The sequence below is a fragment of the Gastrolobium bilobum genome, unplaced genomic scaffold (assembly GCF_033153095.1).
Source record: "Gastrolobium bilobum isolate Gb01-03AN ecotype WA unplaced genomic scaffold, APGP_CSIRO_Gbil_v1 utg173516, whole genome shotgun sequence".
Taxonomy (NCBI): domain Eukaryota; kingdom Viridiplantae; phylum Streptophyta; class Magnoliopsida; order Fabales; family Fabaceae; genus Gastrolobium; species Gastrolobium bilobum.
Genome location: NW_026897450.1, coordinates 2,102 through 24,546, shown reverse-complemented (window position 1 = coordinate 24,546; position 22,445 = coordinate 2,102). Strand labels below are relative to the sequence as shown.

Below are 22,445 nucleotides of genomic sequence, written 5' to 3'. Positions count from 1 at the left end.
CTTAACTGGAATGAAATGTGCAGACTTAATCAATCTGTCTTCCACAACTCATATAAAATCAAAACCAGCCAGAGTTCTCGACAATGCTACTACAAAATCCTTAGAAATACTAATCCATTTCCATTACGGAATATTCAAGGCTGCATTAATCCAGAGGACTTCTCGTTCTCAAACTTATATTCGTCATTTTATTTCTCTGAGCTCATTTAAGTTCACTTTTATTCCCTAAGGAACAGTAATAACAATTCACAGTTGAGTTTCTACACCGTTTTTAATGAAATGCCCTGTGAATTACAAAATGTGCACTGTTTGCACGCAAAATCATAAAACTTCTAAACTTATCATTTTTGGTCTAAACATGACTTGTTTAGCACATAATGGACTTCCATATACTTATTACATTAATCTTCTTACTGATAATACTCTTTCCTTTCTAATTGTATATCAGTCTTCTCACTGAAAATATAATTCCACTGAAACATCAATGTATCAGCCCTTTTTCTGATAATCTAATTCACAATTTATTGTACATCAGTCCTTACACTGGTAATACAATTTACAATCTAATAGGCCCACAATGCGCCTGGAGGTTAAATTAATTTCTTAATTTAAATCTCCTCCCATAATTATTTAGGTCCAATCTAATAAAATCCAATCATGCTTATTCGACGAGACTTCACATGATTATTTTATTAATGGTCCTTATAATGCGCTTGAAGGTTAAATTAATTTCTTAATTTAAATCTCCTTCTATTCAACATAAGCAATATTTTCCAATTTTCAAGAATTATTTAATTGAGAGTATCCTTTGTTTGATTTCAAAAACTATGTAAGCAAAAGCGCCGATGAACGTGCATCACTTAGCTTATCTGAATTTTGAAATCATTAAGGTCCTAAAATCCGGTCATGATAGGCAGCGTGTGCTTCACACAATCATGATACATGATTGTGGTATTCAGCGTGTGTTTAACACATGACCATTTTAGTAGACTCCCAAATTATTCGCAAAATAAAAGAATTCTCTTAGGAAATTTTCTTACTAATTGTCTTGATTTTAAACTCCAAAATTAATCAATTTTATTATTCTAGATTTTACCAAAATCATAATAATTAAATTAATTTTCGAAATTAATATAACCATTAATCTAGATTTTGTTTCCAAAATCATAATAATCATAATTTTATTTTACCGAAATATTTAAAATCAAAAACTACGCGCATAAACTATCATACTAGTCGATAATGAAATAATAGTAAATATGCACGTATGACATGTGATCATGCAGCAATATGGCACCTTCCTATCCTATATGACATGTTATCGCAAATATCATGTTAATCGCACATATAATTCATATCATTCAATAAAAGCATTAAATAATCAATCCTAATTACTTTAATCCATGGCCTTCCTATTTTAAAGAAAATAAAATAAAATATTATAACTTTGGAATTCGACTTTCGCCTAGCCCATAGTATCTGTCTCAAGCCCCTTTAGGGTTTTCATGGGCCCAAAAGCCCAAAGACCCAATCCTTTGGCGAGAAACCCTAGGACGCGAAATAGGAACCCTAGCCGTCAGGTCTGTCGCACCGCCACCCGAAGCCAAATCAGGCCAAAAACCCAGGGGAAGGACTGCCACATAGAGACGAGTGCACCGCTGCCGGAACCATCCAAAAAGGTGGTCGGACGCTCCCTCACTCTCCCATTCTTTGACGGAGAGTGGAGGCCACTCTCAGCCGCTTGTATAGGCGCGTGGAGGAGCGTGAAGGCTCCTATGGAGGCATTCTACCCACCTTTCCGTTCGTCTTTCTGTCCTCTTTCCAACCATATATAGATCGCCCCATTCCGAGATCGGTAAGTCCTTAAAAAGTCTCCGACAGTTCTGACTGCGCATCTTACTCGCGGTTTCTCGATCTTGAACTTTTACAAAATATTGAAAAAATACACAGAAATTCCGAAAATAAATAAAGAAACAACAAGGAGGAAACCTAATCATATGGGATTAGCCTCCTTGTTACAAATCGAGAAATACACGAGATACCCTAACCATGGATTAAAGCATTTTTACGGATTAAAATTTAAACTTTTATGAAAAAGAACTATAAACAATCAACATGAATATAAATAACAGATACAGAATAAAGGTGCCATATTTTCGTAAATCACATAACACATGTGAAAAGAGCATACTAAAACCCAACACATGTGACATACTAACAAATTAAATCGAGCCTTAATAAAACAATAACAACGTCGCCTTATCCCAGAAGGTGGAGTTGATTACATGGATTATAATCAATGCCATTGGATTCTATAAAAAATAAAACTTACAATAAAAAACATTTAAAGAAGGTCTTGTTATGATTTCTCAGTCTTCTTCTGCCCTGTTATTCAAGAACGGTGAGGATCCAAATCCTTGTTTAATATAATACCCTTTCCATGCCTTCCACAATCAAATCCAGGGGATCCACCAAATAAGTAGGCCATGACATTGGTTGGTATGGTAACAGGGTAACCTCTTTTCTTTATTAAATCAAAATTCTTCAATCTAGTGAAAGGAGAAGACCGACCATACAGTAGAGGAGGAACCATAGACAGAACCTAGGAAAAATCAAACACAGACAAAGAAGTTAGTTCAAAGTACAATAAGCAATCAACTATTAATTAATTCAATGGCTTTGGTATTGGATTGACAAAGTAATATACTTACTTGAATGATACGAGGTGATAAGGATACAAACTCTGCACTCTCCATCGCTTCAAACAATTTACTCAGCTTTAGAGACAAATTAGTGGCCTTGGGGAATTTTCCATGGAGCCGAAAATCGCCCAAATCAATATTGACTCTCTCTACAAAGGGAAGTTTCCCCTTCCCCTTAATGAGAAAATCATAAAGATAATAGTTGTCACTATAGCTAAAAGATTGAAGCTTTGGAGTAAAAAGCTCAATTGCAAAGTCTGAATTCTTTGTCATATTGGATATGGTCAAGTTCGTTAGTTGAGGAGCATGGATTTGAAACTTCTGAATATCGCCAATGTAAGAACAATCAATTAGTGAGAGACACCTCAAATTGGGACAACCACCGAAAGGATCATTCTCTTCGACCCAATACTCGAACTCGCATGTATAAAGATGCAAGTGTTGTAGGGAAACAGAATCAAACATTGCACTGTCAGTTGCTATGTATGCCAGGTGGAGGGTGGTGAGGGAGCGACAAACAGAGAGTTGAGGTAGATTCCCAATAAAACATTCAGCAAGGATGCTCAGAGCCTGAATATTCGTTGGTTTAACGTAGTCAATGATGGAATGTACCATGTCTATATCATCATCATCAAAGAAATTGAAAGAATCATGATCGCACACAAGTTTAAGCATGTTGAGATTGTTGGAAGCGTCTTTGCGGGACAACACATGCTGCACGAAACACCTGAAAATGACAGGATCATCGAAGGACGAGCCAAGGAAATCAAGGACGGGGAGGGAAGTCCAAAGGTACCTCCATCGCTTGCTAAGAACACTCATTTGAACTGCTGTTTTTGCTTCCAAAAAAGAAAGTATGTGAAGGATAATTTCATCTGGTAAGTTACTCAATGTGTCCTCCTTCACTTTTCTCTTCTTCTTCTTTGTGTTGATGTTTTCTTCTGTTTCCACCCTCCAACTATCCTCTTCAATTGAAGCCTTCATCTTCCCACAAAAGAACCCAGAAAAGCAAAAAGCTCTACTTTTCTTTCTCATTTTCAACGTAGAGAGCTTTTCTGTATATTCCTTTAGAGTTGCTGTTTATATAGATATTGATTTACGTGGCAAAACTATCTCGTTAATCCTGATTTCAAAAAGATTTGCCAATCTCATCAAATAATTCATAGATATAATGCAGCGAAACTTGTTTATTTAATCAATTTTACGTGATTGTGATATGATTTAATTTTCGGAATCTTTCCTGATTTAAAAATATTAAATTTATGATTTTCAAAAGAAATATTAAATTTATTATCAATAAAATTGATTTTTTTTTTGGTAAATATCAATAAAATTGATTTTGTTATTGAATTTGTTCTTTTAATTTTCGCACAAGAAAATTAAAAATAGATATTATTTTGTAAATCATTTCGTAATTATTGTTTTATTTAATAAATAACTATAACATTCAAGATATATACGATATTATTTTCCTAATTTAACTGGTGTCAAATATATATTTGATTTATTTCGATGAAGGGGAAGGATCCCTTTACCACCAAAAAAGTTTACAACTTTTACAACCAATTTAATCACCGTTGATTTCCATCAATCTAACGGTTATAATTTACTGGAAATTAATAAATGTGACACAATAAATGTTATTAATTTTCAATAAATTATAACCGTTAGATTGACGGAAATTAACGGTGATTAAATTGATTGTAAAAGTTATAAACTTTTTTGGTGGTAAGTGGATCCGTTCCCCGATGATGAATAGGAAACAAATTAATTATCAATAAAACTGATTTGATGATTGAACTTTTTCTTTCCTTTTTTACAAAAAAAAAAATTAGTTGATATTACTTAACATCTATTTCGATCCTCTTATTTTTAGTTTATCTTCTCGTTTGGGTAAAACAAGTTTTGAGAAAAAATTCTTATGATGAATTTTTTTTTAATAATAAAGAAAAAAAGCTAAAAATCAAGAGTTGAGAAACTTTTTTTTAAACTTTTATCAATTTTTTTTGAATTGTGTACTTTTTTTTGAAATGAAGAACCGAAATAGAGAAAGAGAACTTTATTTTAAAATGTGCACTTATTAACTTAAAAAATCTATATAACCACCAGATAATTTTTGATTTTTGATTTTTTTTAACTGATTGACTTGGATACTCGATTAATAATGTTATCTCATCATTGGGTCAAGAGTTGACCCCTCATGGATGCAACTCTTGCAATATTTTGCAAAAAATTACAAAAGGGAAAAGAGTTTGTCATTTTAAATGACAGAAAGTTATGTCATTTTAAGAGAGATACAGACACATAAAATTTGAATTTTAAATTAAAAAAATCACCCACTTTTTTTCTTCCATTATTTCCGTTTTTCTGTGTCTATCTCTCTCCTAAAATGACATAACTTATGTAATTTTAAATGACAAACACCAAACCCTTTGCAAAAAATTACAAAATCAGTTTAAGTTAAAAATCGGCCAAACCCAATTTACAGGCAGTTAATAGATCCAATTAGAGATTTGGTTTCCGGTTGAATCAGTAGGATGAGTCGATCCGGTTCGGTTTGGATGTTTTTTGGATTGCTCTACTGGTTTCCGGGATTTTGCCCCGACTATGTCCAGTCTGACCCGGGTAGGTTACCTAGCATTGGCAGGTGAGTCTCCCAATGAGGATTTTCTGCATACACAAAGTCTCGAACTCGAGTCTTTGAGTAAGCGAATCCAAGTACCTTATCACTTGAGCCAACCATCGTTGGTTCAGTTTGGATTTAATAACAATGTTTGAAGTTGAAAATGTCCCGGCCTCACATAATACCCTCTCGCCTATAAAGGGGAATTAAAAAAAAAATGAAAACTGGATAATTTTTTGTATAATAAAAGAAACAATTGACTCGCCGGTTTTTTATAAAAACCATTGAACCGAAAGAACCGGATCCTAAGATAAAGAAAATCTGATGAAACTAGGTTGTGTAATTAATCGACAACTCTGCTTGGAGGATGGAACAAGATCTGCAAGCTATTGGCAACGATTGAGCCAGATGATGATTTATTGAGGATGAAGAAGTTGTTGATGACCAGGTCATCATCTTGAAACAATGGCTTTTGGTAGAAGGATTTTTGCAGCAAGAACTCTCGTCAGATCAGATTGTATTCTATCGGGTTTTCAAAGTCGTTTTCCAAGTTTAGATGCGGCAGACATAAAACATTTCTTGGTGAATGTGGATGAGGGTTTGGGGTTTCGTATGCAAATATGTGGGCCGGGTTGTTTATTGGGTCATAGATTGTTGCTTTTGAACTAGTGGTGGCAATTTGGATTGACCCGCTCTGTTCTGCCACCAACCCGTTAAAAACGGGGCAGGGCGGGTTGACCTGCCAAAAAATATGAGTTCCAAAAATGAACCCACTCCGTTTTAGGATGGGTTGGCAGGTCAACTCACTAACTCGTCAATTAAAAAAAATTAATTAAAATTTAAAAATAAATTATATTTTATGAATTTTTTTAATATTATTTTATTTTATTTCACACTTTTCTATATTTTTTAGGTCTCAGTCTTAAATGCATACTAATATTTGTCAAACATTTTTTAGGAATTTTATATAGATAATATTTGTCATAAATAAAAGTATTATTCTTTATTTTTTCTAGGAAGTACTAAGATAAAAAAAAATTGGATATCACAAAAATTTTAAGAACTAATGAAATACTACCTAATTGTAAAAAAAAAAAAAAATTATAACCCGACGGGTTGAACCCGTTTTGACCTACTTCTAGGCGGGGCGGGTTGAGGTGGGTTAAAAACCTCAACCCATCCCGCCCCGTTTTGGCGGGTTGGCGGGTTGGCGAGTTGACCTGCCGGGCTCAACCCATATTGCCACCCCTATTTTGAACTGATGGTAGATTAGGCTTTTTCTTTTCCTATTTATTCTTTTTTGAGTTAAGTCTAAATATTAAATTATAAGTAAATAATTTTTAATTTAATTTAATTATTTATTAGATACTATTTTTTTTATTTTGTATAATTATACTATTTTTTAGGTGAAGTATTATGTATTTCTTTGTTTGTTAGATAATATTGTGTGATTTATTACTTTTCATATTAAAATATTTGGAACTAAAATAATTTTTAACATCTATTTGAGTATAATTGTGGACTTCTTAAGTATAAAATATAAATTTACATATATTTGCCTTGCCTGGATCAACTAATATATTTGCACAAAGATAACATAAATAGGCGTGTGTACTCACTACATGTTTTGATTTATAATTTTTTAATATAAATCATAGATTTATACATATTTAATGAGTCATGCGGTTTAACTAACGACTCACTGGTTGAACCAGCAATCAGTAACCTACTGAGTCAATGATCGGGTCGAGTTTAACAACATTGACCTCAAGTGCATCATGAATTACCTTGTTATTGTTACTGAAAACAAAATTAATTAATTTTAGGGTTCGTTTGGTGGACAGGATAGGATAATGATAGGATATGATATGGGACTGATAATGGTAGGATATGATATGGGACTGATAAGCCTATATCATGTCCTGTGTTTGATGAACACTTTATTAGCAATCTGATAAGATTATGTAGAAGGAGAAAAGAGAAAAAAAAACAAAATATAATGCAATAAATACAAATATATTGGGTAGCGTGGGGATATATTGGGTAGCGTGAGAATATATTGAGTATGTAATATTGATATCCTATCCTGTTGAATCCTAACCCAGCTCCCCCCATAGGATAAGAATTCATGTATTGGATAGGATAAAATGAGACAATAGGATAAGCTAATCATATCTTATTGACCCACCAAACAAGAGATAAAGGTAAGATATAATAAGTTATCATATCCTGTCTTCTTTATCAAGTGCTCCAAACATGTCCTTAAAAACCAAGACACTTCCATATTCCAAATGTGGCTCCTCCACTGTATACGTGAATTAGTTTAATCAAATACTGGCTAGAAGGGAGATGGATGATAGTGAAAAAGGTGATGCCATGAATGAAGACTTTTAATGAAGCTCATGTGTACAGTAATTATTTTTCTTAAAAATGAACACTTACTTTTTTTTTTTTTTATGAGTCTCCTCAACTAATTTATTTATTTATCCGATTCAAACACTGCGAGAGATCCTATAAAGAGAACGGCTTTCTATTTCTAGAGCTCAAACACACGATTACCACTTGTGCCAAAATTGAGGGTTCAAATCACTAATTCACCATTATTCTTTAGGGGCACTGAGATTTTAATTGTCACACTCAAAAAGAACGGTTTTTATTCTCGTATTTATTTGCTTCACCTCAACCATCTCACTTAAGCACTAACGGAACACCGATCAAAATGTAACTGTTTACTAAATTTTTTATCTAAATATCATGCGAACATTGTTATTTCTCAATCTGTCATGGGAGCAAGTTCGCTACCTGGTGTAGCGAACTCGATTTGCTAACGTGTCACGTTTTTAGTAGACACCAAGTTCGCTACTCAATATAGCGAACTTCAAACTTTTTTTTTTAACTTGGTATTTGTTATCCACTAGAAATGTGACACGTCAGCGAACCGAGTTCGCTACACCGGGTAGCCAACTTGTCCCCGTGGCAGATTGAAAAATAACACTGTTCGCGTGGCATTTTGATAAAAAACTTGGTGAACAATGACATTTTGGTAGGTGTTCCAGCACTAACCTTGCTCTGTTCATCTTTGACTTATCTGTAGCAGCTATGTAATTTCGTATACAGTCAGTGGCTGACGTATTTGGTTGTCAATGTGCGTAGGTGCACACATACATTTGGTTATATATTTTTTTAGTAAAGAAGAGATATATTTTTTAATTAATTAAGAGTATCACTCAAGGAGCAATTTTAATGGTTGTATTGCTCGTATATTTTAGTGGTTTTATATCATTAAGTTGATTATATTTTTTTTATGTTAAGTTCAAATTTTCTTTTCTTTTGTTGTTTGAGGATTATATCCCTCATATTATATAAACGAAATTTTTTGTCAAGTTATATAATATTAAAGAAAGTGAGATGACATATTATTCAATGAATTGGTCTTGTCTTTTTCTTAACATGACAAAAAATTTGATTCATATAACATGAAGGGATATAAATTTCTTTTTATTTATATTCTTTTATTTTTTAATGGAAAGTTTTAGAATTTTTTTCGCAAGCACCGCCTTCAAATCCCCTCCAATAAATATTTGGACTAAATATATACACATAAATAAAATTTTCTGGATCCGCGCCACTATATACACAGTGCAACGTAAACCAATCATTCGGATCATAACTGAACTATGAAATGAGATTATTGTGTTCCTTATATCCAATTGACCAAACAATTTACTTTCCTAATCCTACCAAACTAAATGGCATAATCAAGAAACAATGCACCACATGCAGGACAGATTCTCACCTTAATGTTCTTATGTGCTGTCAAATCGACCAGATTTCTTAATTCCATCGCAGTCGAGAAACCCCAACTTCCTGAACATTTAAATATTGGGAAAAGTATTTTTTTAGTTACTGGATATAAAGTTATTTTCAGTTAACTCAAAATATTGTCATTTTGGGGGACTTTTTTACCCTTATAACCTTTAATTAATAATTAATTATCAATTTGACCTTCATTTGAAACTAATTCGAAAATTTAACCCCTTCAGAAAACATAACACCAATCTGCCCCTGTTTGACCGTTGACCATGAAGCCTACCCGAGTACACCCCTCCCTACCCTGGTATTTTTTGAAATTTTTTATCTACCCGGGTAGAGAGGGGTGTACCCGAGTAGAGTTCTTGAATCTGGAAAAATGGTTGAATTAGTTACCCGGGTAAGAAGGGTTGTACCCGGGTAAACATCCAGAGTAGCGTTTTTATATAACCGAGATGCTAAAAAGTTTCTTTTTCCAATTCATATTCTCCTCGGATTTATATATCTATCAGGTTAATGAAAACGCAAAAAATTAAAATTAATACAACATTACCATGTAATTGTATCCCCTAGTTTCTCTAATCTTCCTCAACATCATTTGGATTCAGCTTCCAGTATAAGAGTCTCAATTCTGCAAAACTCACCATTTTTCTGCAACGTCACAACTAAGTAAAACTATAGATAGATAGATAGAGATAGAGTAATGATCTGCTAATTGGTTGATGGAAACAAATTCATTAGGACTGCCATGACGAGGAAGCCTTGGATCTTCGTTGCTATCGTCCATGAACTATGCCTGTCACAGTTTTTTTCATTTATATAAAAACGCTACTCTGGATGTTTACCCGGGTACAAGCCTTCTTACCCGGGTAAGTAATTCAACCATTTTTCCAGATTCAAGAACTCTACCCGGGTACACCCCTCTCTACCCGGGTAGATAAAAATTTTCAAAAAATACCAGGGTAGGGAGGGGTGTACCCGGGTAGGCTTCATAGTCAACGGTCAAACAGGGGCAGATTGGTGTTATGTTTTCTGAAGGGGTTAAATTTTCGAATTAGTTTCAAATGAAGGTCAAATTGGTAATTAATTATTAATTAAAGGTTATAAGGGTAAAAAAGCCCATTTTGGGGTTATAAAATTAAAAAAATTATAATGATAAAGATTAATATAACCTTGTAATATATTATAATTACAAAAATACTTTAGTTTCCATTCCAAAACAACATCATTTTTATCTTCGTTGACTGACCGAAGAAATCTTTTAACACGACCCTTAAAAATAAAATAAAAACAATGCTATAATCGTGTATTTTTTTGGATAAATATTATATGGAATAATTTTGAAATACAACTATATGTCTCTATAGCTACCCAAAGTCGATTTTCTTATTAATTACCATTAATCTTGCAATTTACAACTACTATTCCAGTCTTAAACACTAGTGTACATTGGGATCATATTTAATCCTAACTAATTAATAGAAATTGTAAACGTAAAAAAAAATAGAAAAAAAAGAAAGAAGAGAATCTTTATTGCATCCAATGCTTTTGTATGCCCTATGAAGCTATAACCGCTCTTCTAGTTGCTATGTTCTTTTATAACTTCAACAACATCACTCTTTCTGCTGAAATTAATTAATATTTAGTTCAGTTTCATTTTATGATTTTCTTCTTAAACGTAGATCTGGAATCCCTTCAAATAAACTCAATTTTCATCTTTGAATTCCCATTCTTTGAGTACTATTATCTCTCACTTCATGAAATTGAAGTCCTTCCTCCAGGGACCAGGATTGGATAACTCCCCCGTACATATTGATTTATTCTTACGATCCTTTATAGCATTAACTTGTGTGAGAGGAACTCACATAACTCGAGTGTTGTGTTCCAGAGGAGGGATGGCTAATAAGATGAGGTTATCATTTTTTCAAGTTTTGCATTTGGTTTTTCCAGTTTTGTTGTTGGTGTGTTTTCAGGCGGTGCAAGGTGTTAGTGGCAATACTAGAAACTTCATTACATGGGATGACTTCATAGTGGATGAGCACAGTCTCTCCTCCGCTGTTAGTGGTAGAGTTATTGTGGTAGATCAAAGTGGTAACGGAGATTCACCAACTGTTCAAGGGGCTGTTGATATGATTCCAGAAGACAATACAGAAAGAGTGAAGATATATATTTATCCAGGAACTTACAGGTGTATAATAAGAATTCAGTTTGGGAATTATTTTCATCAAATAAGATTTTATATATATTTTTTCATGTGGTTTTTAAGCATTTTGTATGAGTAATTCTCATTTGGTTTACAATTACAACTGAAATTTTCTATATTTGTAAGAGAAATAACATGCATCTGTCTCATTTACAATTTAGATGTCAATAGATGTTTCAACAATTAGGATAAGAAATGATATACAGCTTCTACACAACTTATGATGCAGAGAACGAGTGCACGTGCCGAGAAGCAAGCCGTTTATTTCATTTATAGGTAAACCTAACATAACAGTCAATGGCAATGAACTAAATGTAACGGCCAATGGCAATGCACTAAATGTAACAGACATTGCCAATGCCATACCTATTATTACAAATAGTACTAAGGCCTCAGACAAAGGCTCAGATGGGCAAGAAATGGGAACAGATAGTACAGCAACTGTATGGGTAGAATCTGATTTCTTCTGTGCAACAACTCTTACTATTGAGGTAAGAACAAACTACTTATTGCAACCTACCCTCTCTTTTTTTTTTTTTTTTTTTAGGGAGGAGGGGGTTAAGGGTATCTTTGTGCAAGCTTTCACACCAAATGAGACTAAAACCTTCTCTGGACAATGTTAAGAATGCACCTAATATAAGTTGGATACATTTAGAAGAACTAAATGTGTTTGTGTTTTGGGTTTTGTTTTGTTTTTCAGAATTTGGTAGGTAAAGATGAAGATAAACGCCAAGCAGTAGCGTTGCGTGTAGATGGGGATAAAGTTGTATTCTACCGAGTTAGGCTTGTGGGGGAACAGGACACTCTCCTAGATAACAATGGAACCCATTATTTCTACCGAAGTTACATTCAAGGATCCGTTGACTTTATATGTGGCAATGCAAAATCATTGTTCCATGTAATAAGTTGCTGCTTTTGTTTTGTTTTGTTTTTCCAAATGTTATTGCTTCTATTAGTTCACATACTCCCTCCCATGTCCTGGTCTCACTAAATGGTCCTAGTTTATATACATACCTTACATAGTTTATGCAAAATATTTTTTTTCCTTTAATATCTAAGCTGCTTGATTATTATTTTCTAACACTTTGGTCTTTGTGTTTGCCACCAGGAGTGTTTACTATACTCTGTGGCTGGGTTTTGGGGAGCAATTGCAGCTCATCACAGGGATTCAGCAGATGAAGATACCGGATTTTCATTTGTTGGTTGCACAATTAATGGAACCGGTAGTATCTTCCTTGGGAGAGCTTGGGGGGAATATGCAACGACAATATATTCATACTGTGTCATGGACGATATCATTAACCCCATTGGATGGAGCGATTGGGACATTCCATCTAGACAGAGGTATCATACTAACATTCTTTTAGTAAGAAAGTTGCTAACCAAAATGTCACTTTTTGCCAAATTTTTCATTCAAATGACACACCAAAAAATCAGAGTGTCACGTGTTATAATTCGCTACCACGGGTAGCGAATTTTGTGGCCAATGATTTCGTGACACGTGGTCACATTGCAGACCAAATTTGATAGTGAATTATGACACGTCAGCTTTTTCTTGCGAAAGTGTGTCACGTGTCATAAAATTATTAGCTATCGAACATATGCTTAGGTGGCAATATGATAATCGCTTGGCATTTGGGTAAATTTTTTTTGCCAAAAACTGACATTTTGGTATACAATAATTTATAAACAAATTAAAAGAAAATATTTAAAAAGTAAATGAATATATGGCATCATTTATTATTTTTCTTAAATGACACCTGAGATTATTGTGTAACCTAACCTGTTTGTGGTTTTATAGTACTGCGATGTTTGGGGAATACGAGTGTTCAGGAAAAGGATCGAATAGAACTGAGAGGGTAGAATGGTCAAAAGCTTTAAGCAGCGAGGAAGCAAGGCCTTTCCTGGGCAGAGACTACATTAATGGAGATAGATGGCTTAGATTATGATAACCACATTATATATGATTCTCGATTCATCTCTTGGGTTTCCTTTATTTATTTTATTTATATAGCATCACAGAAGGGAAATTTTCACTGCCTTTTTATTTCCCTTAACTAACAAAGCTGTCATAGAATCATAATCATCATAATTGTAAACAATTATATTCAGTCCAATTGTATTTACTTGTATTAGGACCTCTGCTAACATATGGAGCATTACTCCAAAGGAAACTTAAATAACGGTCACAAATGGTTAGATGAATAATGATAATAATTGACACCAAGTAATATCACTGGTAGTAGTAACGCCATATCACTGGTAGTGGTAACGATCACTGGTAGTGGTAACGCCATGACAATCAACTGTATTACATGCAAAAAGTTATCGATCACATCTTAAAATGATCAATTCATAATTAGATAACCGTCAGTATATCCAAATCATGATTTCAGATATTAGCATTGTTTGGACTAAACAAGATAGTTTAAAAGCAAGCAATTAAATCCACTCTATAACGGGTATTACAGAAGCAGTATGCAACTATAATCTTCAAGGTTTTCCATGTCTTAAATAGGCAAAAAAAATAAAATGAAAATAAAATCTAAACAGAAACAAAGGAAATTATTTACAATCAAAGAAGATAATGCACAATCAATGCACACTTAAATAAAATTAAAGAGATAATTGAAAATTATTGAAAAGCTCAAAAACATGGAATAACTTATTAAAAAACCCAAAATTGTTGATGTCATGACAAAGTAACAGATTTTGCTTGAAAGCCTATTTTGATTTATCTGTCCAAATTTGAGCTCAATGCAAATAAGTTATCAGGATGGATCAAAATCTAGCTCGTAATTGTGTATCTACATAATGTTGGACGAAAACCAGTCAATCAATATAATTCCAAAACCCCATCAGTAATATATATGTTGCAACAAAGTAATTATACATAATATTAATTTAAGGGTTTTTTCTGCTTTCACTACAAATGAAATTTTTTGGAGCAGACATAAAAAAATGGGATCCGCTCTTTCTTAAAAAAAAAAAAGTTAGGATATGTCGACATATCTTAATTTTCTGTGTTGTTGCAATTTTATTTTTTTTCCTGTAACAACATAGCTATATTTCCCTTAATTTAAACATGTGAAGTTAATCTTGTGCGGAAAAAAATATGAAAAAGTGGTGACAGTTAATTTGGTTTATCAGTTGCACCCAACTCTGCACCCCATATATCTACAACAGCTCTTCTTGTTGTCAAGTTCATCCTTTCTAAACTACTATGTCACCAATCATCTCCTCTTCTATGTGATTACTTTTAAAATAAAACATTCTCAGTTACCCAACACTCTTTCCACTGCGTTTGGTAGAATCTCATTCATTTAATGTTTTTGCTAAAAAAAAATAAGTTTCAATCAGAGACAATGTCTCTTATCTTCCTTCAATTAAACTAAAAAACAAAGGGAAATATAAGAATCATGTCGCAGGAATGACACTGTTCATTCATGCAACAAGGATCCGACAACGTATCTTAAGGATACGATGCCGTATCCTGATTTTGGTTTGACTTTTTTTTTAAGCGTGGGACCCACACTTGATTTGTGAGTGCTGAAAAATAGTCTTGTCATGTGACATGACAAAAAGCGAACCCAAAAACAAACTCATATTTGTTTAATTTCCATTCCTTACTTCTATTATGAAAGTCTCCCTCTTTATATTTCATAATAATAACATGCAAGCCTTACCAGGATTAGAACAGTCATACTCATATCACCATAACGCTCGCTTATTTATTGCAATCAGCTACTTAACGCTTCATTTAATAATGGAACCGGTAGTATCTTCCTTGGGAGAGCTTGGGGGGAATATGCAACGACAATATATTCATACTGTGTCATGGATGATATCATTAACCCCATTGGATGGAGCGATTGGGATATTCCATCTAGATAGAGGTATCATACTAAAATTCCTTAGTAGAAAGTAGGGAACCGACACGACACGACACGCCACGTTTTTTGACCCGTACATTATTTGGCACGACCCTGACACGATCCGTTTTGTAAACGGGTAACAAAACACGAACCCTGACACGACTCGCTTGTTGAGATATATAGTCCCACATTGGTTGTATGTGCAACTAATGTGGCCTTTATAAGGCCTTGAGCACTTCCACCCTTTGAGCTAGCTTTTGGAGTGGTGTATCCAAGGTTCTTTACATGGTATCAGAGCCTCGCCGTCCCCCACTTTCTCTTGTGGAGTTTCTTAGCACAGGTAGGCTGAGCCTGTTGCATTGTCCACTCTTCAAGCCCTTGTGTGAGGGTGCATTGTCCACTCTTCAAGAGTAAATAAAAAGGCGTCATACACAACCCGTACACAACCCGTAATGACCCGTGGGTTGACACGACACGCGTTTTGACGGGTCGTGTCACGGGTCAACCCGCGGGTCAAAACCTGTATTGCCACCCCTAGTAGAAAGTTTCCATACAATAATTACAACAAGAGTAAATACCCTTTTTGGTCCTCAAAAAATTTCACGATGTCCGTTTCAGTCCCTAGAAAATAAAAATGCCCATCGTGATCCCTAAGAAATTCAAAATGGACCCATTTAGTTGAAATCGTGGTCATTCACAAATTCAAAAAAGACCCATATTAGTCCCTAAAAGGACTAAAATGGGTCCATTTTGAATTTCTTAGGGACCACTATGAGTCTTTTTATTTGCTAGGGACTAAAGCGGGCATCGTGAAATTTGCTGAGGACTAAAAAGGGTATTTACTCTTACAACAAAAATAAAGATTTAAAAAGTAAATTGATAAAGGGGTAGATTATTCTACTTACCCTACCACTCTAAAACACCATTAGATTAAAATCTTAACTAACATTTATTTTTCTCTCTCTTCTCGAGATTCTGATATAGATTACATTTATTTTTTTTTCTCTTCTTGATATTCTGATCTAACGGTGTTGGAGAGTGGTAGGCAAAAGTAGGCAGAAAAAATGGTAGGTAGAATAACTTATCCCATTGATAAATGGCATAATTTATTATTTTTCTTCAATGACAAATGTCAGATTATTGTGTAATCTTGTGGTTTTACAGGACTGCGATGTTTGGGGAATACGAGTGTTCAGGAAAAGGATCGAATAGAACTGAGAGAGTAGAATGGTCAAAAGCTTTAAGCAGTGAGGAAGCAAGGCCTTTCTAGGGCAGATAATACATTAATGGAGATAGATGGCTTAGATTATAATAACCACATTATATATGATTCTCGATTCATCTCTTGGTTTTATTTATTTATATAGCATCACATAAGGGAAATTTTCACTACCTTTTTATTTCCCTTAACTGACAAATCTGTCATAGAATCATGATCATCATAATTGTAAACAATTATATTCAGTCCAATTATATTTACTTGTATTAGGACCTCTGCTAACATGTGGCGCATTGCTCCAAAGGAAACTTAAATAATGGTCACAAATGGTTAGATGAATAATAATAATAATTGACACCATGTAATATCACTGGTAGTGGTAACGCCGTGATGACAATCAACCGTATTACATGCTTAGCAATAAGTGTGTTCATCAATCGATTCAAACGATCGAACTGAAAATCGAATTAATCGAAAACCAAAAAAAGACCCGCTAAATTTAATTGGATTGTATCATTTTTGGATAAATGTGTGAAAACCGATCCAATGATTCCCCAACCTTACCATCTTCCTTTCTCCAATCATAGCCAAAAAATCATATAACAAAATTCAAAATCATTCCCCTATGTTATGCTTTTTTTTAAGATACATAATATATTTTTATTACGTAGGTTATTGTTGTACAACAGCTCCTCTATAGGATGAAAATTCGAGTTAATTCGTATCTCAGGTAACTATATTATAAATTCCCCTATAGGATGATGCAAATTTGAGTTACTTCGTATCTCAGACAACTATATTATAAATTTTTTATCGAAAGTAACAAGTATTAGGCTTTTCAAAAAAACCGAAAACCGATCCAATCCAAACCGAATAAAATTGGATTGGATCGGATCGGATTTGAAAAAAAATTCAAACTGAATGGATGATTATATGATTAAACTGAAGGGTCGTATCTCAGGAAACTATATTATAAATTCCTCTATAGGATGAAAATTTGGGTTACTTCGTATCTCAGGCAACTATATTATAATTTTTTTATCCGAAGTAACAAATCTTAGGCTTTTCAATAAAACCAAAAATCGATCCAATCCAAACTGAATAAAATTGGATTGGATCGAATCGGATTTGAAAAAAAATTCAAACCGAATGGATGATTATATGATTAAACTGAAGGGATTAGATCAGATGATTTTTACTTTCAAAACCGATTCAATCTAGACCGCGAACATCCTACTTAACAAGAAAGGAAAAAAGTTATTGATCACATCTTAAAATGAACAATTCATAATTAGATAACCGTCAGTATATCTAAATCATAACATATTTCAGATATTAGCTTTGTTTCCCCTTTTAAAAAATGTAACTTTCAAAAATGTAACCGCGAGTATATTCATAATTAGCAGCCCGTTTGTTTCCGCTTTTTTAAAATGTAATTTTTATCTCTTTTTTATTTTAGAAGTGTTTTTTATAAAAAATAAAGCTATTTATATTTTTATAAAAATATTTAATTTGTGAAAAAAGATATTTGGCTTTTGACTTCTGCTTTTTTTAGAAGTTAAAACTTTTAGCTTATGAAAAAAGTTAATTTTGATTTTTTTTGTTACTTCTGTTTTTTTTAAAAACAGACATCCAAACAAACTAAAAATAAGAAGTGCTTTCTTTTAAGAAAGAAAAGCAATTTTTAGAGGAAAAAAAAGCTCATCCAAACCGCCTCAATCCAATCTATAACGGGTATTACAGAAGCAGTATGCAACTATAATCTTCAATCATAATAAGATTTTACACAATTACTCGCTCATCGCTTTTCTAGTAAGGAAATCTCAAAAACCATGATGATGTCTACTTCTTAAAGAGCCTTCATACAAAATTAGCTAATAATTGCAAGGTGCATTCATCATAATTTAGACACCTATAAGATTTTATGCTGGGATCAACCTTCCAGGGAAATAACCTATCACTTATCAGACTCAATTTACAATTAGAGAGGCAAAAATTACAATGATATTCACTAAATTTTAAAGAATGTAACTTATATTCTTTTAGCAATTTATAATTATATAATAAAGTAGAACGTAATTATAATATTAAAGTTATACTTTGTCCATTTTTCACATCAACAAATAGTATTAGACAAAATAGGACAAATTGTGTAACGCCTGGCCGCTTCAAGAATCAACGACTATCCCCACATACTAACACGAGACTTTTCAGTGTGCTTTTTCCTCACTCGCACACTTCCCAGGAAAACTTCCCAAGAGGTCACTCATCCCAGAATTGCTCCAAGTCAAGCACGCTTAACTATGGAGTTCTTCCGTTCTGGGCTACCGAAAAGCAGATGCATCTTGTTAGCATAGGTAGTACCAATTAATTCTTATAAGCTATCCTAAACTGTGCAGTCTTATACATGCACAACCTTTGGAATCCCTCTCTTTCGGGTGTCGATTCGATTCATTCATGCATGTAACCCCCCGCTGGAAGCCTGTCAAGAGCCGCTCCTTGTCCGTGCCTCTTTGAAACGACAATCACTCCCCGCCCTCGTCAGCGCTCGGGATGTTACATGTCCACCAGCTTCCGCCTGGTTAGTCCTCGAACCACACCGTACTGGATGAGAGGCTTTGCTCTGATACCACTTGTAACGCCTGGCCGCTTCAAGAATCAACGACTATGCCCACATACTAACACGAGACTTTTCAGTGTGCTTTTTCCTCACTCGCACAATTCCCGGGAAAACTTCCTAGGAGGTCACCCATCCCATAATTGCTCCAAGTCAAGCACGCTTAACTATGGAGTTCTTCCGTTCCGGGCTACCGAAAAGCAGATGCATCTTGTTAGCATAGGTAGTACCAATTAATTCTTATAAGCTATCCCAAACTGTGCAGTCTTATACCTGCACAGCCTTTGGAATCCCTCTCTTTCGGGTGTCGATTCGATTCATTCATGCATGTAACCCCCCGCTGGAAGCCTGTCAGGAGCCGCTCCTTGTCCGTGCCTCTTTGCACTGGCGATCACTCCCCGCCCTCGTCAGCGCTCGGGATGTTACAAATTGTAACATCCCCGTCTTGAGCCGGTTCAATTAACATACATATGATACAAACAGAAACAACGGAAGACTTAACTTGCGAAAATATGAGCTAACTTTTTCTTTTTCTTTAATCCTTTTTCACATGACATATCACATTGCATACAAAACATCATATATCATACTATACTGAACATATCTCGTATAACATATCATATAATAAAATATCATAGCTGTAACAGCCCGTTACGTACCGGTATTGTTAACATTAATTATGATATTAAGCGCAGTTACAATCACAGCAGTTCATTTATAAAAATGCGAATAAATTTTTTCCGATTATTACGCGAGCATTTAAAACATAAAAAGGCGTAATAATTAAAAGCTGTGACCGTAACCGTAAACTCATGCGGAAGACTTATTTAAACTATTTTTATAACTTACATTACTTATTATAAGTTACTAAGGAGTTCCCATAAACTCACTTAGCCAATTTCCAAACTTTACGTTTTTACCAATTCGAACATGTTTCACTCTAAATTTTTCTGCGACCAAACCGATCGCAATCAAACTCTTTTCTCCGATTATATCTTTGTCTTACTTAATTCCTTTTCCAACAAGCTATCATATGCTCAATTCGGAGTTCATTAGCTCCGGTTATCGCCGTTTGAAGTTGGATCAGCAAATAGCCAAACAACCCCAAAAATAGCCCCAAACCACTCACGTTACTCGAATTTCTGCACTCAAACAATTCAACCATTTGCTTTCAAATTTTTATCCTACAAACTAGACATCTCAAACTTCATTTTGATATATCACACGCTTAATTTGACTGAGAAACGAAGCGGGAATTAATTTCCCAAATCCGGTCCAGAATCTGCCTCAGGTGCAGGGGCACATGGGCAGTCCGTGTTTCTCTATTCTTTTCAGGCCGAAGATCAACCCAGAATTTTCTCAAATTTTGACACGAGGTAGAGGACATCTCAACCTTCAAAATGGCGTATGGAACGTCCCTATTGGACCTCTATGCAGGGAGATATTCTTTCCTTAAGTTCGCCTAAAATCTGCCAATTCTACAGAAAATTCGCCAGAGTTTCCTTTGTTTTTCCAATAATCCCAAATTTGTAAAAATCATTTAAACCTCAAATGTACCTAATAAACACATGATAATACAGTAATAATCCAATGGGTGGCACACACAAGGACCAACAACACCTTGGGGCACTTACAACCCAATCCAGTTTATAGTCATTAGGCATATAGTTCATATTAATCATTCTTAGGTAGTTGCAATCACTAACACCTTTTTCATGTATATTTTCATCATACATGTAATCATACCCTAGAATAGGCCTAAGGCCCTTCCATCATAAATAATCATGCATCAAATATGATTACGATATTGCTTTAAACTTTACAATTTTAAACTTAAACTTCAACTTACATTCTTCTAATATTACAACTTAAATTCAAATGACAACACAACCAAATACATAACTACTAGACTTAGGCAAAATGACATGAACAAATATGCTAATGAAGCTCATACAACATACATATGAGATGTTCATGCCCTAAGTCTAGCCTAGACCACACGACCAACAAAATGCAAAATATGAAGCACTCCTCTGCTCACTCTGCGGACCTCTTGCCCGCTGCTCCTGCTCCACTGCTACCTCCTGAAATAAATGCCCCGAGACGGGGTGAGATATACGAATATATCTCAGTAACCAAGAGGTTCTGGAGAAAACTCCACCCAATGGTTCACTTCGATGCATATCAATAGAATAAAACAACCACTTTGAAAACGGGATAAAGCAAGGGATTTAGAGAAATGGGGAATATAAAGAAACAAACTACGACGATACGGGATGGTAACCCCAATTCCACGTACGCCCTGGGCATATATAAGCCTATGGGTATCATCCAAGGTGTGTTCACAGAAACCACAACCATGATGCCCAAACCAACCAAAACGCCAAAGACATTCCTAGTGTGCTCCTACCCGGATCACACACCATGACACGCAGTCAACTGGAACTCCCTCCTGGAGACCTATCCAGCGAAAGTCCGAAAATGTCCGAAGGCTAATAAAACTGTCTACTGGCCAGAGACTCGGTACCGCAGTACCCATAGCAAATGCATACATGCTCATGTGTTCTATACTATTCATACACACTTCCTACCGTTGCCATCAACTGGCAAGGTGGAACAGAAAAGGGGAACAAGCCCCAGTACCAAGAGGTTACCTTAAGTAATTTCCTCACTAGCTCCGCAGCAGCTGATCCCACAACATGGTACACAGCGGAATGCCTACACAGAGGACATTCCCAATCTCTTATAATTCAAACAATACATGCTAATTTACAATTATACATGCCTTGAACTAAATACATACCTCAATCCACTTGGTCCAAGACCAAGGGTAACTCCCAGATTCACGTTTCGGGATTCAAGTCAACGTACGACAACCTATACAATTACGTACATCCATCAGTACGCGTCAAATAGCATCAAAACACAAAATCACAAAAATCCTCCCCATCCTCCCTTGATGGTTCGGCCAATGTAGTGTAATTTTGAGATTTATTTTTCTAAATTTTCTTTCTCATTTCATAACACTCCCTTAGGTTGTTTAGATGCTAGTTTAATCGTCGTTTTTCCGTTTTACGACATTTACGCATCGTTTTGCGAAATATTTCACTTTGGGCACATTTAGGTCTCTAAACACAATTCACTTTTCCCATTGATTCAAACACTTGCCAATCACAACACAACCCATCTAAGTATCATATAACTATACAAATCATCATCCAAATCATTTTTCACATCAATTTCCTCAATTTTTCCTCAAAGGTTCGAATCTTGCCCTATGACATTCCAAGGAATTTCCATTCAATTTTAATCACTCCAACCTTCACACAACCTATCATATCATCATACCATCATGCCACAGTTCATCAAACAAGTCTCAACACCAAAATTCACAAG

General features: G+C 34.6%; 2 protein-coding genes across 2 annotated transcripts; one reads left to right on the top strand and one right to left on the bottom strand.

Moving 5' to 3' along the window:
• Window positions 1-2,392: 2,392 nt before the first annotated feature.
• On the bottom strand, window positions 2,393-3,737 carry LOC133307026 (putative FBD-associated F-box protein At5g22720). The gene is made up of 2 exons (XM_061507444.1): window positions 2,712-3,737; window positions 2,393-2,602 (listed from the first exon to the last, which is right to left on the bottom strand). Exons 1-2 carry the CDS (start codon window positions 3,735-3,737, stop codon window positions 2,393-2,395), a joined length of 1,236 nt encoding a protein of 411 aa, XP_061363428.1.
• Window positions 3,738-5,790: 2,053 nt separating this feature from the next.
• On the top strand, window positions 5,791-13,287 carry LOC133307028 (pectinesterase QRT1-like). Its single transcript, XM_061507446.1, has 6 exons — window positions 5,791-5,907; window positions 11,109-11,323; window positions 11,568-11,829; window positions 12,039-12,236; window positions 12,447-12,682; window positions 13,140-13,287. The coding sequence occupies exons 1-6, from the start codon at window positions 5,791-5,793 to the stop codon at window positions 13,285-13,287; spliced, it is 1,176 nt and encodes a 391-aa protein (XP_061363430.1).
• The last annotated feature ends 9,158 nt before the right edge of the window (window positions 13,288-22,445 follow it).